Source organism: Melopsittacus undulatus, chromosome 1, assembly GCF_012275295.1.
Source record: "Melopsittacus undulatus isolate bMelUnd1 chromosome 1, bMelUnd1.mat.Z, whole genome shotgun sequence".
NCBI classification, from domain to species: domain Eukaryota; kingdom Metazoa; phylum Chordata; class Aves; order Psittaciformes; family Psittaculidae; genus Melopsittacus; species Melopsittacus undulatus.
Window position 1 is genome coordinate 14,263,769 of NC_047527.1, and position 16,848 is coordinate 14,280,616.

The window sequence follows — 16,848 nt, forward strand, 5'->3', positions numbered from 1 at the left end:
TGTTCTTGCACTCTAGTTTGAACCCACAGAGGTTTGTTTTGCAGAAATAACCTGTAATGAATAACACTAATTATCCACAACAGCTGCTGCTAACAAACAAAAAGAACACATGAAAATGTTTTCAATCCCTATCTGTACTTGCCCTTGTGCGCTCAATTCCTCTGCTGTCGTTCTCTTGCTTTTAGTAATGACAGCTTTGGTGAGTTCCAATGGTCAAGCATTGGAATAGGCTGCCCAGGGCAGTGGTGGAGTCACCATCTCTGGAAGTGTTCACAAACCATGTAGATGAGGTTTAGATTGGATATAAGAAAGGAATTCTTTAGTGTTATGGTGGTGAGGTACTGGAATGGGTTGCCCAGGGAGGTTGTGAATGCTCCATCCCTGGCAGTGTTCAAGGCCAGGCTGGATGAAGCCTTGGGTGGCATGGTTTAGTGTGAGGTGTTGCTGCCCATGGCAGGGGGGTTGGAACTGGATGATCTTAAGGTCCTTTCCAACCCTAACTATTCTGATTCTATGATTCTATGAGGCCCTCAGTGACACGGGTTAATGGCGGTCTTGGCAGTGCTGGGGTAATGGTTGGACCTGATCTTAAAAGGTCTTTTCCAACCCGGTTGCTGCTGTGGTTCTGTGGGCAGGGTGCCCGCTCAGCCCCCTCCTCCCTCACCTCATGGTGGTCGCCAGCCTCCCCCCGCCCAGCCGCTGCCTCCCCCGTCCCCGCTCTCCCCGCTCCCAGGTAACTGCGGAGCCGCCCGATGCCGCCGAGACCACCTCCGAGCGCGGGGGGGGCCGCGGGCGCCTCCGCTCGGCAGCCCCTGGGATGCGGGCCCGGCTGGGCTGATGCGGCCCGGACTACATCTCCCAGGGTGCCGCGGGCGGGCGCACGGCCCCGCCCGCTGTCAGCGGGAGCGCTGCAGGTTGTGACCGTCGCGGCTGCAGATGAGCGCAGCCCGCGCGGGCGGGGGGGCAGCCGGGGCAGCGCCGCCGGGGCCGGGTCGGCGGCCGGCGCACTATGCGAGGCCGGGAGGATGGCGGTGGAAGGTAAGGGCTCCGCGTCCCCGCCGTCCCTCCCTTGTCTCCTCCCCCGGGCACTCACCTGCGCCGCGGCGGGGCCGGCCCGGCCCGGCTTGGCTCGGCTCCCCTCGGCGGGAGAAGTGCGGGGCTGTGCCCGCCGGCGGGGCCTGAGGCAGCGGCAGGGCCGCTCTGCCCCCGGTGCACCGGCCTCGCCCGCGGGGCACCCGGCCGCCTCCTGCGCCCCTCGGCCCGGCTGCCGCTGGCGCTGACCCGGGCCAGGTGCCACGGGGCCGGGCTGGGGGTGTCGCTGCCCGCGCAGCCTGCGGCAACCGGAGGCTGCGGTCCGGCAACTTCAGTTCCCGGGGAGCCCGGCGGAGCCGCCTCTGCCGGACCTGCGCCACCTCCTCCGGAGCGGCCCCGTTCAGCCGCCGCTCTCCCGCCGGTGCTGCACAGCCCCGGGGTGCCCTGAGCCCGCGGTACCCGCGGGGTCCCGGTAGCCCTCCCCGCCCTGGCAGCACCGGGGTGCTTGGCCCCTCCTTCTCCGCAGGAGATGCAGGAGCCCGGGGGCCGCGGTGCTCAGCTCCTGGGGAGCTGCGGCGTGTTCGTGAGGTGCCTGGCTCCTGGGGCAGGGCTCGGGGATTGAGGTGGTGCCTGCTGAGAGCTGGAAAGTGGGCGCTTTGCTGAGGTTTTCCATGGATGCTGGGCTCCTGCAGCAGTCTGACGTGGGCTGCGTGTTCCCTTTCCATGGGGCTTTTGGGAAGTTGGAGGAGAGATTTGACTAGGGAGAAGGGAAATCCGTTTTCCTGCCACCCACGGAGTCCAAAATTCTCTGGCACTTCAAAGTAAGGCATTGAGGATCCTGGGGTTTGTGTCCCATCTTGCTTTCCTCTGTGCCCTTGGGAAAGTTTTGGAAATCCACAGTGTGAAACCCAGCCATCTGACCTCTCTCCTGTGCTTAATTTGGGGTATATCAGGGTGTTTTTTGGGTGCTTGTGTTGAGACCGCCTCAAGCTTTGTTTCTCAGATATACTGAGGTCCACAGTTCCATCAAAGACCACTTGCTTTATTGCTGAAGGTCATGCTGAAGCTGTCTTTTGCCGGGTACCCAAGGGAGCAGCACAGGTGATAGTCCAGCAAACATTTGAGCTTATTGAAGGCAATGGGCAGCTTGATGTCATTGAAAACCAGCTTCCTGGGCAAACTCAAATAAAGGTAAAGAAAACCACTGTGTCTCAAAAGATGTCTGTGTGCATCCCAAGTTGTCTACCCAAAGCTGTAAGCTTCTCCAGGAATCCAACAGATTTCTTGTGCACAGGCTGCTTTACTGAATGGCAGTTTTGAGGACTGTAATGCTATAAAGAAGGAGGGTTGTGATCCTGATTAAAAACATTGCTTTTTCAGTGGTAAAAACTTAGAATGAGCTGGGCATGCGTGCCCAGTAGTGGGTAAGTAAGTAAATGAAAGGGACTGCCATGCACCAGATGGTTCATATGCCAGTAGCAACCCCTATTTCACTGCACTCTCTAATGTCATCCTCCTTTATTCACTTGCAGTCCTCTTCAGTCTGTTTGCTAGATCTTTTCAGGTCTGTAAGAACTCCTGTCATATCTGCAGTGCCTTCCATCTGAGAATCTCTAAAAGCTTTGTAAATATTAATGAAGGAAAGCTCTACTAAAGCTTCTACTAGTGCTGTTCCCTTCTCCTGAGATGGGATTTTTTGCTTTAACTCGTTCTTCCTATTTCCTTCCCCTAGGATGCATCCCTTCTATGATCTCTCAGAGCAGGCTTTCTTGTCTGTATGTTCTGCTTTCCTCTCATTTTGGGGTTTTCTCCCTCAACTTTCTTGCTTTGCATATGTCTTTCACTCACACTAGCACAGCAAGATAACTACTTGCTTCTTCAGTACAAGTAGCCATGTGGCTGTGACTACTTTGTGTTCAAGTAGTGCCTGCACGTTTAAGACCTTTCCATAGCCCTCATTTTCTGTTGGAACTATGCTTCTTTATGTGCCTGTGCTTAAAAGCATTGTTTTTTCCAAAAAACCCCTGGATGTGAGCTGTGTTTTTTCATGAACTGTGATTTTTAGTAGGTAACATGTGGCATTACAGCTTCTGTTTGGGAAGCTGAGAGGTTGCTTGCTTCTCATGGCTCTGATCCACTGCAGTGTGTGGGTCCTGCTCTAGTCAAAAGTAAAGCTGCTGTCGAATCTTTTAAATTGATGGGTTTGTAGAGAAATGCCCATTTGCTGAACTCAAAATGTCCTGGACTCAGGAACAATACACTGGGGTTTGGTGATTTTTTGTTTGTTTTGTTTGTTATTTTTTCCCTTTTCCTCTTTGATTCATTTGGTTTTATTGGAAAAATGTTTTTGTAGTTTGCTGCTTGGGGTCTCGAGAGCATAACCTGCTGTACATGAGCTCTGGAAGCTTGGAAATAAGGAAAGCCCTGAAAACCTGGTTTGAGCTGTGGTTGTCTGGCCTTCCAGGCTCAGCTGGGAGCTTGGCTAGGATGGGTTTCCTGCATCTTCAGACCGTGCCATAGTGTGTAGCAAAGCTTTTGGGTAGCTGGACCAAGCGGCTTCTTGTGTAAACTTCCAAGTGGCTGGCTCTGGGATGCAACTGGCAGGGAGTGGAGAGGTCCCTGGCGCACAAAGGAACTGAGGATCCTGGAGCATGGGAGTTCCTGGCTGGAGCCAAAGTCGCCTGCCCCACCAGCATGGCTACTGTTCTGTGGAAACTGCCCCTTTGTCAGTCTCAGCCATGAACCCAGACTCTTTGTTCCTCTTCACAGACATGTTCTGTGTGGCTCAAGTGGAAATATTATGTAACTTCAAGTTTGTGGAGGATTCTTGAGAAATTCTGGTTTCATTTTATCCAAGAAATGGTTGAAATCTTCATCAAATCTGATTATTTTAATGCTGTCTTAGCATGGAGTCCTGAGTTATGGCAGCCAATGTCCAGCAACTTACTTAAGGTGAATGATCCAAAATGTTTTTACTTGGATAGCTGGCAGCGATGGATTTGCAAATATGGAATAGGAATTTGGAGGATACTACAGTTCTTTGCCGATTATATCTGTTAGATACCTGATTGTCCCAAAAGAGGTTATGTGGGCTGAGAGTTCCTTTGGGCTATGTAGTACCAGTGTTTTTGATTGATAATGAAAGGATTGGTGTGTGTATGGGGAAAGCGAATTTGCACTCCTTAATATGAGCCCATCTAGATGGGAGCACTGCCAAGGTAAGTCTATTTTTAGACCTAACAGTTTTGACAATGTTCCTTTAAGTGGTGTTTTTTTCCCCTCTAGTAAGAATGAAAGAACTAGGTCAGAGCCAGTAGAAAAAGGCTTTTGATCTCTGCAACGCTGTTCTCAAATTCTCTTTTTTTTTTCCTTTTGCTCTTGTGCAGCAGAGGTAAAGGGGAAGAGAGAAATGGTGATTTTTTCCCCTGCAGTGTTTATTGCACAGGAAAGTTTGAGACTGATGGCACCCACCAGATAATGTATGCGTGCAGGTAATCCCACACAGTTCTGCTGGATCCCCTGCAGCTCTGACCTGTGGTGTCTTTGAGATTCCTGAGCAAAAAAGTGCTAATTATATCATGGAGTTCTTTTATACTAAGTGTTTAATGAAGCTTGGTCTAACACCTTTCCTGCTGTGTGTTGGCTTTGGGAAGCACATAGATAGGTTTGTTGCTGGTCTCCTCCTGAAAGGTTATGTAAATGTCTACCATCCTATGGCTCTTCTGTAGTGGGCTCATGCTGTTGAGACCCTGGATCTATCTACAGGAGAATATGGGATAAAGGTTGAACTTGATGATTTTTAAAGGTCTTTTCCAACCCAGCTGATTCATAGAATCATAGAATAGTTAGGGTTGGAAAGGACCTTAAGATCATCTATTTCCAACCCCCCTGCCATGGGCAGGGACGTTGATTCTATGATTCTGTTTTACTAAGAAGCAGAGCCTTGCTGGCAGCAAATGACTGGTTCTAGCCTGCCCCCTTGGTAATCCTCAAGGGAACTAGACACTTAAAGGAAGTAGTGTGGTGTCAAGGTTAACTGTTGCAAGACTGGAGTTATTTGCAGTTTGTAATCCTCTGAATTTTGGCAACATAAAATACTTGGGTGGAAAGCCTTCAGTGCCTGGCCAACCCTAACAGATACTGAATGCTGCCATGTGTTTTCTTGGAGACTTGAGATATGGTGAGCTTATAGATGTGCTGTGCCAACTCTGCCAGTAATGTTACAGTGAGTTCAGGACCATCTACAGGATGACTGTGAAGCAGGTTTCATTGTAGGTATCCTTCATGCTGTTCCAGAGTGTGCCCAAAAGCACAATTCTTTTGACAGGTAATCGGTTATTCAACTTTGTACTATTCCTACACCCACTCCAGGTTCAGGATAGATGTCTCCACATCCAGGTTTCCAGGGAATGGGATCTAACAGATGGGTTTTCAGCACACTTAATTGCCTGTGAAGCAAAAAAGTAACCAGCCCTGTCATTCAAAAATAGCGTGTGCTTCCAGCAGTCCTTGTTTTTTTCAATGGTTTCCAGCTACTTCATAGTTTGAGGGACTTGCACATGTGGCTTGGCGAGAGCTGCCAGTTGGAAACAGGGCTTGAGACACACATCTACTCTCCATTTGAAATGTGACCTTGGGTCACAGCAGAGGAGATGGATAAGACCGGTGGTAGAGGTGCACACAGGACAGGATTAAGACCTGAACTCCCACCTTTGCTCTTGGGACCAGTTCTGTATGTTATTTAGTGACCATTTACTGCAAAAATGCATCAGCATAGGTCTTTTCTCATCCACATTCATGTGGCAGCCTTCTTGTTGGGCTGTAACATCTATACCCTTCTTTCTTTCTCAGCAACAGCACAACTTCAGAAGATGCCTTCTCTTCTTGATATAACAGCACCCTCCCACCCCTCTGCAATATGCATATGGCTTGGTGGCAGTGTGTGGTCCTCTGCTTTGAACTACTGCTTAGAGCTTCCCAGTGTTGCTGTGTCACGAGGGTTGTTGTGGGAGAGCAGCAGTGAAAAGCTCAGAGTAAAGCAAGGTATTCAGGCAGAGGCACAACTAGTAGAGCTGTTGTAGAGCTACTTTTCAGTACTCTTCTGGGTTTGTTAAGGATACTGTGTCTGGTTCTGGTGCCAACTTTCTCTGCTGCCCTGGCTGAAATAGCTTCACCCTCTTGTGCCCTGTCCCATCTCTGGTGTCTCCCTTTTGTCCAAACTGCATGATCTCTGAGGCAAGGACTCCTCTTTCTGTGCGCAAGAGATACTCAGAGGTTGGAACTGAGCAATCCTATTGTGGCTTATTGCTCATGAAAGCTGTTACCTTTGAACAGATACAGGTATTTTACCTGATTAACAGTTGAACAACTCAGTCCACAATTATTTGCTCAAAGCATGCAGAGAACGTGGAGGGAGTAGTTATGGAGGGTGCCAAAGACAAAGATGGAGAAAAGAGCTAGAAAAAGGAGCAATTTCGAAGTCTTCTGAAACTGGTTTGTGGTTGTCAAAATAGCAAATAGATTTTCAGGAACTGGGAGGAAGAGTTCAGAACAGGCAGTAAGTTCTTTGTTTCTGTATCATTGCATATTGCTCTTGTATGTTGAATGCTCCCTGCAGTTTCATGTGCCACACCCCCAAAAATAGACAGGACTGAAAAGAATACAGAAGAGAGCAGTTGGCTGGTCAGAGGGGTGGTAGGCTCTCTGAGGGCAGGTTACAAAGATTCTGATTCTTCAGCTTGGGGAAGAGGTTACCTTAGACATTGACTGGATGATTTGGGGTGAAAAGGGAACAAGGTCACAAGGCAGAACAATGAAGCTGTAGAGGGTTGTGCTTAAAATAAAGGAAATAGTTTTTCATGTAGCACACAGTTCCCCGGGGCAGCTTTCAACCTGGGTCATTCCTAACCTGTACACCCTGCTCTCACACTGTTTCTTTCAGCAATGGCATAAAGGGCTAGACTTCTAGTCTGACTCAGCCTGATCACTTTCATGACAAAGTCTAGATCATCTTGTGTGCATCCAGAACAACTGCACTCAACACAAGAGCTGGATTTACATCAGGTAACTGAGAAGAGAATTTGGCCAGGATAACCCAGAAACATATAGAGGAGGTGGGGAACTGGGCAGTGAGCTATAAAAAACATTGACAGTGATGTAATGTATAAGATGGGTAGCTCTCTTTTCCAGTGTATAAGAACTGATGCAGTTCTGTAAGAGGAACTGTCTGCTATGTCAGGTCAATAGGACTGAGGGGGGAAGGAAGTGCCCCACATTAGGCTGCAGCTGTAGAAAATACCAGTTCCCCAGAGTGGTTGGGGTTGGAAACTGCATATTGATGTGCATAAATGGGGTGAGGTATGGTCCAAGACCCTCAGGAGAGCCTGAAGCAGATTAGATATGCAGATCTTGCTCTTACTGGCTTCTGCCCTGGGGAAGTTGTACGTTCCTTCCCTTTCTGTTTCCGGAAGCGTCCTGCGGTACGAGGACTACAAAGAGAATGATGAGGGAGTTGCTGTCAGTAGCTGCATGTTCTCTGTGCAGCATGAACTAGGCATTAAAGAGCAGGTTTGTTACTTGGAATAGCAAGAATTCACCCTAATATGTGCTGCCCTTGGATGAAACAAGCAGATGGGCAGGGGGACTGAACTCAGGCTGAAGTGAGCTCTGCATTCAATTACAGGATCATATATGCTTGCAGGGAGTATGGGAATGAGCAGGAAAAGGATATGAGGATGACATTTGGTGTGGATGGTAGCTTGTCTTTTATGTAGTCCTATCTGTTGCTACATACTGTAGAACCTTGGTAGCTCAAGCTTTTCAGCTGAACATTCAGATCATTACTTCTCTCCGTTCCCCTACTCATTTGCTTTCCTTTGCCCTGTTTTTGTGTCTTTCCTTGCTTTCTTCTTCTTCCCACCCCCTGGGGATTTCAGTTGAGTTGATTTGCTTCTCTGCAAATAACCTAGTAAAAGCAAGAAAGAGACTTTTAATAATGCTGTTTCAGAAACATAAAGAATAATTGTAATGTGTGTAAATAGAAGCTTTCTCCTGGATTTTGCTCTGCATGCTCTCAGCTAATGGTTTCTCGCTATGCAAAATCAGCTGGGGTACTAGTGTGAGTAGGATACAGTGGTATGAGTAAGCAGTAGGAGGTGAAGAATTTTACTGGGGGAAGGAAAGAAGGCATTTACAGGCTCTTCAGCTAAATGTGCAAGGGAAGGGGTAGACTCAAACAATGATAAAGGAGGTAACTCCTAGGCACTTCAGAGAAAGCCAAGACTGAGCACAGAAGTCAACTGCCAGATTGCAAACTAGTTATGCTAGTGAGAATGAATATTTCCCTTTGCATTTTGTGCATCATTCATGGTGCAAGAAATCAAGCCTGGATCTGCAACTGAATTGCAGTCATTTCTGTGCCACGTGTTCAGCAGACATCAGCTTTCATGAGTAGGACAAAGGCAGAGATCTGTGATGCATGTTTGGGACAGCACACCTCTGATGCCATAATAAAGACTTCACCTCCGTGTGTCTAAGCTGTTCTTTGTATGCTGGAAAGCACACTAGTGTTTAGAAGGGGTTTCTGATGGAATGCTGGCTGATTATAGAATTGAACAGTTTGCTATTAGGACTTGAGGCATTCTTAGAAATACAATTTGCAGTGGAGCATGACTAGCTAATCTCCTAAGCAGTGATTGCAAGACAAGCTCCTTCCAGGAATAGTAGAGCTAATGAATCCTTGTTTCCAAGGATTCCAAATCCACATGTGTTCTTTATCTTTTCTGCCTATTTCCTCTCCACATTCACTAAGAAATCCTCAGAGAGTAACAGTGGTACCTAGTCTGGAGTTTGCGTTAGTTGGTTGGTGACTGGCAGTAGTGATGTATGGTGGGTACTTCCCCTTCAGAGAGCATTGTTTTAGGTTTCTTCCTCTCAATATAGCCATTGATTATTTTGTTTTCACACTTTGTATCTCTTACAGCACCTGTCTAGGAGATGCACAGACTTGTAAACAGAAATCCAGAAGAGTTGTTTCACTTTTCAGGAGAAGCTGTGTAGATACTTGCATGAGGCTTCTTACTAACAGGGAATGAAATCAGTTTGCAAAACAAATTACCAAGTATTTTGTAATGTAATCCATTGCTCAGATTATGGTCCTGTGTACCTGTGATGCGTGTTATTGATCTTTGCTCTGAGCTAATGGTGTAGCTCACTAGTCCCATTCTTTGCCAGTATTCTCCTCTTCATCTGTACCTGTACAGGATTTGTGGTAGACTTGCCTTTCTCACTGAACTGGCCCATTTTTCAATGAGCCTCTCTCTTGCTTCTGTGAATTCAGGAGCTGCTTGTCCCAACTGTACCTTTATTAAAATGGAATGAGAAAATGCTCCAGAAATAATTTGGCTGTCCAGTCCTTGTGCCTGCTTTTCATCATGAAACTCTGTTGCTATTACAAAGGCAGAACTTGCATTGCTGAGGCTCCAGGGTCTGTCTAACATAGTGATAATGTACAGTCTGTCTCCTGAAGAGCAGGTGCAACAGAAACTGTCTTTTATGTTTACAGCATTTCTAAGGTCTATGAGATAAGAGATGGCAGAGGATATTGCCCTACATAAAATAAGCAGTTTTCAGCAGGAAAATTGTCAAAAATGAACAAGTGAATTTCGTAGCTAAGTAAACTTAAGTACATATGTATGTGTCCCGGTGGAATGAAGGTTTTAAAAGGCAAACTTAACCCATGTAAGAAGAGGATTTTGTTTTCTGGGCTTAGGATTTCTGTTGCATAAACTAACATGGCCTTCAAATTGAGTTTAGGTCGATTCCAGATGAAACCACTAAGTTACTCCTTCTGATTTCTTGATATATATTTCTGGTGCTGCACAAGATTCCCTGCCATTAGCTACCTCTAACAGCTGAGGTGTGTTTAACAGACGTATGTGGAATGTAGTAGGTTGTCTCAAATTTTTTTCTCTGTTTGTCTTTCATTTTGGACACTTTTTCATTGTTTCTGGAAAAAGTGAATGGCTTGTGGTAGTAATTGCCTTGGTACCATGGGGTGACTACCCAGTTGCCCAGCTAGAGATGTCCAGGGATAACTGCAGCAGGAATGCAGCTACTATAAATTATTGTTTTGCTGATGTTAATTCTAAAGGGATAAAAAAAAGCCCCATAATTTATAGTTAGAAACTAAAACAAGCCCCCCTCTTCTGAACATGTTATCCCCTGCTTCCTCTATTCTCTTTGTACACCTGTCTCCCCTTTGCTCTGCTCTCCCTGCCCTCTTGCCCTGGTTCAGTGTCCAATTCCTTGCTGCAGAGCTGCCTCTTCTCTTGCCCTTTAAGGTACCTCCTGGCTAGAGGGCATGTCCCACTGCTTGAACAAACTCTGGATTATGAAAGTCATATGTTGTAAGAAGTTTATTGTTTGTTAAATTGATTAATCCAGTAGGTGATTAATGGTCATGATAAAGAGAGGGCAGAAAGACAAGCTACCCTCTGGAGGGTCCTGAAGGTAAAGCAGTGTGTGGTGGTGTCTGCCAAGCTTTGCTCTCTGTGTCTGATCTTTGAACTCAAACCTGCAGGTACAGCTCATTAGTAGCAGCAGTTTACAAAGCACCCCACAGCTCAGGGCTGGCCTGGCTTTTGGCACAGCCTGTTTGTAATAACTTCATGCTGTTTTTTGATGCTGACCAAGAGAAGCAGACACCTATCACTTCAGCTAAGTGGGATTTCAGCCTTAAAGGTTTCTGATAAGTTCATGTTATCTGTATTGAGGTAGAAAAGGTCCTGACTGATTTGGTGGCTTCTTTGCTCTGTGTAAATGCTGCTGATTTGGTGGCCATTAGATAGGCAAATTTGAGAAGAGGTCCAAAAGAGATGGGTTGGGGAACTGTGCTGATTTACATTAGCTAGAGGTAGGATTTACTTCTCCATACATTCCTATAGGCAAAACCAGACAGTTTCTCAAAACTAGAAGCTGATTGGTGAAGCAGATGGATCATCCTTAAGAGTTACAGAAACTGATTACTCTGGGTAAACCTTCTGCCAGATAGAAGAGTCAAAATAATCCTAAACTTTGTGGTACAAATGTGGGTCATTTTTACTAGCTGTTTTTAATCTTGGCTTTTAGTGTTGTAGAAGTGCATCTAACTGCTCAGGTCATAATCTTTGAAATAATCCTGTGTTTTCTAAGGTTATTCAGAGTTACTAATGAAGTACAAGCTGGAAATGTAGGAAGGGCTTTGCTGTGTGGATTCTTCTTGATTGTTCTGTCAGTGTGAGCAGCTGTCTCAATCTGGAATAAGGTCTCAGTGTTCTCAATGTGAATGTCTTCTCACTGATGAGGGGACATTAAAGCAGGTTGTAAAGGATGGCAAGCAAAAAGCCCTGGGGATATTTTTTAACTACTTGGTATTGAAATGCAGCATCCAGAGGTGTATAGAAGCCTGACTGAAAGCACTGATTGCAAAATTTGATGTGGTTGGAGCTTTGATTTCCTTCTGACAAAGAACTGGCCAGAGATGGAAGGAACAGGCCCAGTGAGAGGTGCTGTCCAGAGGTCTTGTAGGATCTCCTTTCCTGGAAATACCTGTTAAATCTTCATGACCTTCATGCAGATGTGAGATAACTGAAAAGATAGACCCTTTTTATAAGGTCCAGCCAGAGTTTGTTAATATTCCAGCTGTAGGGACTACTGTCTTTTTCATCAGCACAGCATTTTATGGTGGGAGTAGCAGGTGGATTGTATGGATTTACCTTAGCATTGTGCAGCTAAGTCTGTGGCATGAATACATAAGATGGAACTTGTGTGTTTGCCAGTATTTGACACATGAAAGTGTTCTAAGTGTTGTTAGAGGTTGGATGGGTGTCTCCCATGCCTGCTTTTTGTCTCCAAATAGCAAAAGCTAGCATATGACTGTGATGCACACAGAACAGGGCACATGAGTAAGAAGATGCTATTTTTACTTGATCACTTTTTTAGAATAGAGCAATTGTTATTGCATGAAACTCAAGTACTTGCCAAATATGCTTTAATATAGCCTTAATTGATCTGCTTAACATTTTAAACAGCCAGCAGCATTCCCCCTGAAACAAGAGGTTATGAAATGTTTGACATGGTAGGCATTAGAGTGCACAGAGGTAGCGATTGATCACAGATGTGATCTGCTAAGCCTTGAGCTTACAGATGGAGAGACAAAGACTTTCCATCTGCCCATCCAAAACTGGATATATCAAGGCTGTGTTTTGAAAAGTGCCTTCAGGCTTTTCTCGAGATAGGATTCACAGAGTACCCTCTAGTAAAAGGCAAGGCTTGCCCCCAGATGTCAGTCACTTACTGTGGCTCTTGGTGACTCCTGTGTACCATGAACATGCTCAGACAAGCTGTTTGTTGGCTGCTTGCCTTCGGAAGGGAGGCAGCATTCACGGTACCCTGCAAGCTCCTTTCAGACCGCACACACATGCTGGAAGGGATCTGCATGGGCACAGAGCTCGGCTGACATCTATCAGCTTCTGCAGGGCAACAAATTCTCTTCGTCTGTATACACGGGAAGGACTTGGGTTTGTGTTCTTGAAGTGGAAAAAAAAGACACTGTGTATTACATTAATTTTGTTCCTTCCCTAGGTTTTTAGGACAGACGTTATTTTTCCATTTTAGGTGCTCTACTTACTGTTTCTCACAGGGTTTTTTAACTTGGCAGATCTCAGCAGTCTTTTAAGTTGTGGAAAAGTGGATATTTTCCTCTCGATTCTGCTTTGCCACTGAGCTGGGGTACAAGAGCATTTAGGTATCTTTGTTTTAAATAAGGGTTTGCTTTGTAAATGTAATCTGTGATCTGTGTTACTGTGTACCAGCACCATTTGTCATGTGCTTGTTGCTGTGCAGTTGGAGCTGTACAGAACATTCACCCTCCCTCCCCAAAAGAAAACAAGTTTCTACCACAGATAGCTTTCAGTCCAAGTTAAGTGGCAATTGTTAGGGAGCATGAAGAAAGGCATGGCATTAATCAGCTGTTAGGTGGGGTTTTCAGCAAGGAAAGGGTAATATAAGAGCTCTGAAACTGGATCTAGAGTTGTATTACTGTGACATATGGATGATAATATGAATATTGAAATTGTATGGAAGAACATTGGAAGAAGTTCTGTTTAAAAATCTTATGATACTGCTGATACCTGAAGGTATTAGGCTGATACTGTCAGCTGATTTGGAAGTAGGATTTAATGTCTTGGACTTTTGAAGTCTGAGAATGACAAAGTGGATTTAATTTGGTAGAGGGAGGAGGTGTTGAGACAGTGGGGTTATTGTCAAAGCACTGGTGTGGGGAAATGGTCTGAATGCAGAGCGTGGGGTGAGCTAGCATTAGCTAATGACAGGGCAATGAAGAGTAAGAACCTGGACAAGTATTTTAGGAACAGACTACTTTGTAGGCAGGTAGAATCTTTTGCAGACAAATGCCGTTAACTCCTGAAATAGATTCAAGAGGAGTCATAGAATCATAGAATAGTTAGGGTTGGAAAGGACCTTAAGATCATCAAGGGTCTCAGCGGTTGGGTTGCCGTAGAGTTGGTGATTTGTGATTCTTTTGTAAGAGCTGCTTAGACTCGGGTCTACAGGACATTAACCCTGGGTGCTGGCAGACCCCAACCCCTTCAGTTTTGCAGTGTCAATCCTGAGTTTAGAGCTGGCTTTATCTCTATAAAATTGTATAAACTGCTGATTTAGAAGAGAATATGTTATTGTTGACCAAATGTTGACCTGTTTTAACAGATCTTGAAAGGGAGCAATTATGGGTTGCATTGACATTTGGAAGGAGGCAAGAGCTTCACCACTATCTGCCACAGAGATAGATAGATAGATATATGTATTTCTGTGTGGTAACAGGAAATAACAGACATGCAAATAAATATTCTTTGCTTCTTACCCTCTGCGTAGCTGAGGGGTGGAGGCAGCGTTAGAGGAAAACACTGGAGCTGGCTACCTGAAGATGGCTCTGGACAGAGACTGGCTTTGCCAAGCAGCTGAGATGCATATTCTCACCTCTTTTTTCCACTTCTGCCTTCTCTCCATGCTGAGGCTCTTGTTCTAGGTGTGTAGTTCCTAAAGAACAGATTCACTCCAGGCATATAGTCAGCCAAGACTGTTGGGTGTGAAGGAGAGAGATTAACTCTTCCCTTCTCTTCTGCCCCTAGGAAACAAGCAGTTGTGTTCTCATCCCAGCTCCCCAGATATCAGCAACTTTGGAAAATTCGTTCCCAAGGCAGCCTGTGTTTCTTTTAATCAGTGACCTCTTTTCAATAACAAGGTAATAGGCAGATATGTAATCACTAACAGCCTCTCTTTTGCATCTTGAAGGAGCCCAGTGCTGAAACAGCACTAACATTCATTACTCTTGAAAGAATGATGGGCTAAGAGTAAAGCAACATCTTGTGATATTATTTATTTCTTTTTTAACCCATGCAGGTGATGCTTAGAGAATCACAGAATCTAAATGAATGGAGAAGACCCTTGTGTCCAGCCATTAACCTAGCACTGCCAAGTTCACCACTAAACTGTGTTCTCAAGTGCCACATCTACACATCTTTTAAATACCTTCAGGGGTGGTGACTCCACCACTTCCCTGGGCAGCCTGTTCCAATGCTTGGCAATCCTTTCCAGGAAGAAATTTTTCTTAATATCCAGTCTAAACCTCCCCTGGTGCAACTTGAGGCTCCTTCCTCTTGTCCTCTTGTTTGTTACTTGGGAGGAGAGACTGACTCCCACTTCACTACATCTTCCTTTCAGGCAGTTGTAGAGGGTGATAAGGTCCCCCCTGAGCCTTCTCGTCTCCACACTAAACCCCCCCAGGTCCCTCAGCCATTCCCCATCACACTTGTGCTCCAGAGTCTTCACCAGCTCCATTGCCCTTCTCTGGACCAGCTCCAGCACCTCAACGTCTTTCCTGTAGTGAGGGGCCCAGAACTGAACACAGCATTCAAGGTGCAGCCTCACCAGTGCTAAGTACAGGGGAACAAAAGCAAAATCCAGGAAGGGGTAGGTATGGAGTGCACCTAGAAATAAAGGACTCAAATGCTAGGGAGTGACTCTGATAACATTATTATGTAGCTGGATTGACTCAGTGGTGTAGCTGGGAAAACCAATAGGAGGAAAGCAATGACTTGAAGACAGTTACCTGTTTTTTCCTCTCCAATGAGAAGCAATCCCAGAATAATGTGATTTGGTTTCACATGGCCACCAGCTAACGTACAGGATTGGTTTGAACCATGGAAGAAGGAGGCTTGCAAGAAGAGCTACAGAGAGACTTGGGGAAAAGCTCCTTAGAATTGGTTTGGGAAAAAAGGCTCTGTAGGAGCTCTCTATGTATCAGGAAGAAATTGCAGATACTTGCTGTTCTAAAATGAGACAGAAATATGACAGACAAAATCAGTCATCAATCGGACTGTTGCACACCCCTTTTCCTGATGTGCTTTCCCCCTGATTACAATAGAAAATGCGCTTGTTTTTGAGAGATTGGTACCTGAAGGGGAAACCCAGGAGTTCCCAGAAAACTTCTCAGAGGCTTTGCAGCACTTTTAAAGAAAAGGCACAATTCTCTATACAAGGCTTAAGCAGATGGAGGGATTTTTAACTGGAAATCTTTCTCCTGTGGTGGCCAGTAGAAACCCTGAGCTTGCCTCCAGAAGCTCTGTATCCTTCACCTCCTATTTTTCCTTCCCCAGAAGGAGTTCTCTGCAGGGGTCAGCTGTGGACATGTTCTCTCATAAATAATTGACTGTTTGGAAAGGAACCTCTGCCTCTTTCACTCTTGTAAAAGAAGTCCAGGACTAATCCCACTCTGCTACTCACAGTGAGACTGAAATTTAGTGCCATTCCTGTTTTTAGTTTCATTTGCTATTTTTCTGTGGGCAGCGATGTATTTTTCTACTATACAAAATAGCTGCAATTTGTAATAAAACACATTGCAGTTCTTTACTGCTTTCCATCATTCAGTGTTGTCTATAAATTATCCTTCATAATGTTCCTTTGCCTTCAAGATACATGTTTCCATCCCTGGCTTGCAGATGTAGGTATTGTAGTGTTTGGACAGATCACTTGTCTTGTATAAATATTTGGATGTTTTTAATAATCCCAAGGAGAAAGGGCCAACTTCTTGGCCTCTGATTTAATTCTGCACCAGGGAATTGCTGTTTAGGCTCATAGTTTTCAGTTAAGACCCTGGGATTTAAAATCAGTGGGTTTTCAAAAGGTGCTGTAGTTGAAGGACCCTTTGCCTTTTCTGGCAGGTTGAGCCTGGTTCCCATGAGAGGCTTTCAAGGATTTACTCATAGGCTTGTAGAAACTGGCAGTTCTGATTCCTTCCCCTGGTCCCCACCCTTTGCCTGTAAGCCAAGCAAGAGTAAAAGGACAGCTTTTATTTTAGCTTTACATTGTGTTTTGGGTTCCAATCAGGTCTGTCAAACATTGCACCACAGTATATGAGCAAAGTTCTCTGCTGAACAGGGGAACTTGGGACCATTAATTAGGTGTAGCACTAAAAGCAGCACAGTTACACAGGAATGTGAATGCAAAACTCAGATAGTCACATGAAGGGGAAGTTGCCTCAGGATCCATAAGTTTTCAAATGGCTACATGTGCCAAGGAGGTTAAGGCTACTCTATGCAAGTGCTGGAACAGTGACATTTCAGACAGAAAATGATTAAGCTTCTGCCATAGTTCTAAATGTGCATTTCTCTGGTGTGGTTTGCATTTGTTTTGTTTTTTTCCTCCATCTGCTTTCCTTACTCTGCTGTCATTAGTCCACAATTCCTTATGTGCTCCTCG

At 45.5% G+C, this 16,848-nt stretch overlaps 1 protein-coding gene across 2 annotated transcripts in view; it reads left to right on the plus strand.

Moving 5' to 3' along the window:
* Positions 1-900: 900 nt before the first annotated feature.
* The window catches only part of SAMD12 (sterile alpha motif domain containing 12), a 167,382-nt gene continuing 151,434 nt past the window's right edge, over positions 901-16,848 (plus strand). Inside the window, exon 1 of one of the 2 annotated variants that reach the window (XM_034064667.1) lies at positions 901-1,038. In XM_034064667.1, the coding sequence (XP_033920558.1) occupies positions 1,026-1,038 (13 nt within the window). In that variant the 5' untranslated portion in view covers positions 901-1,025. The remainder of the gene's footprint in view (positions 1,039-16,848) is intronic. The other variant, XM_034064663.1, reaches the window with a different exon arrangement.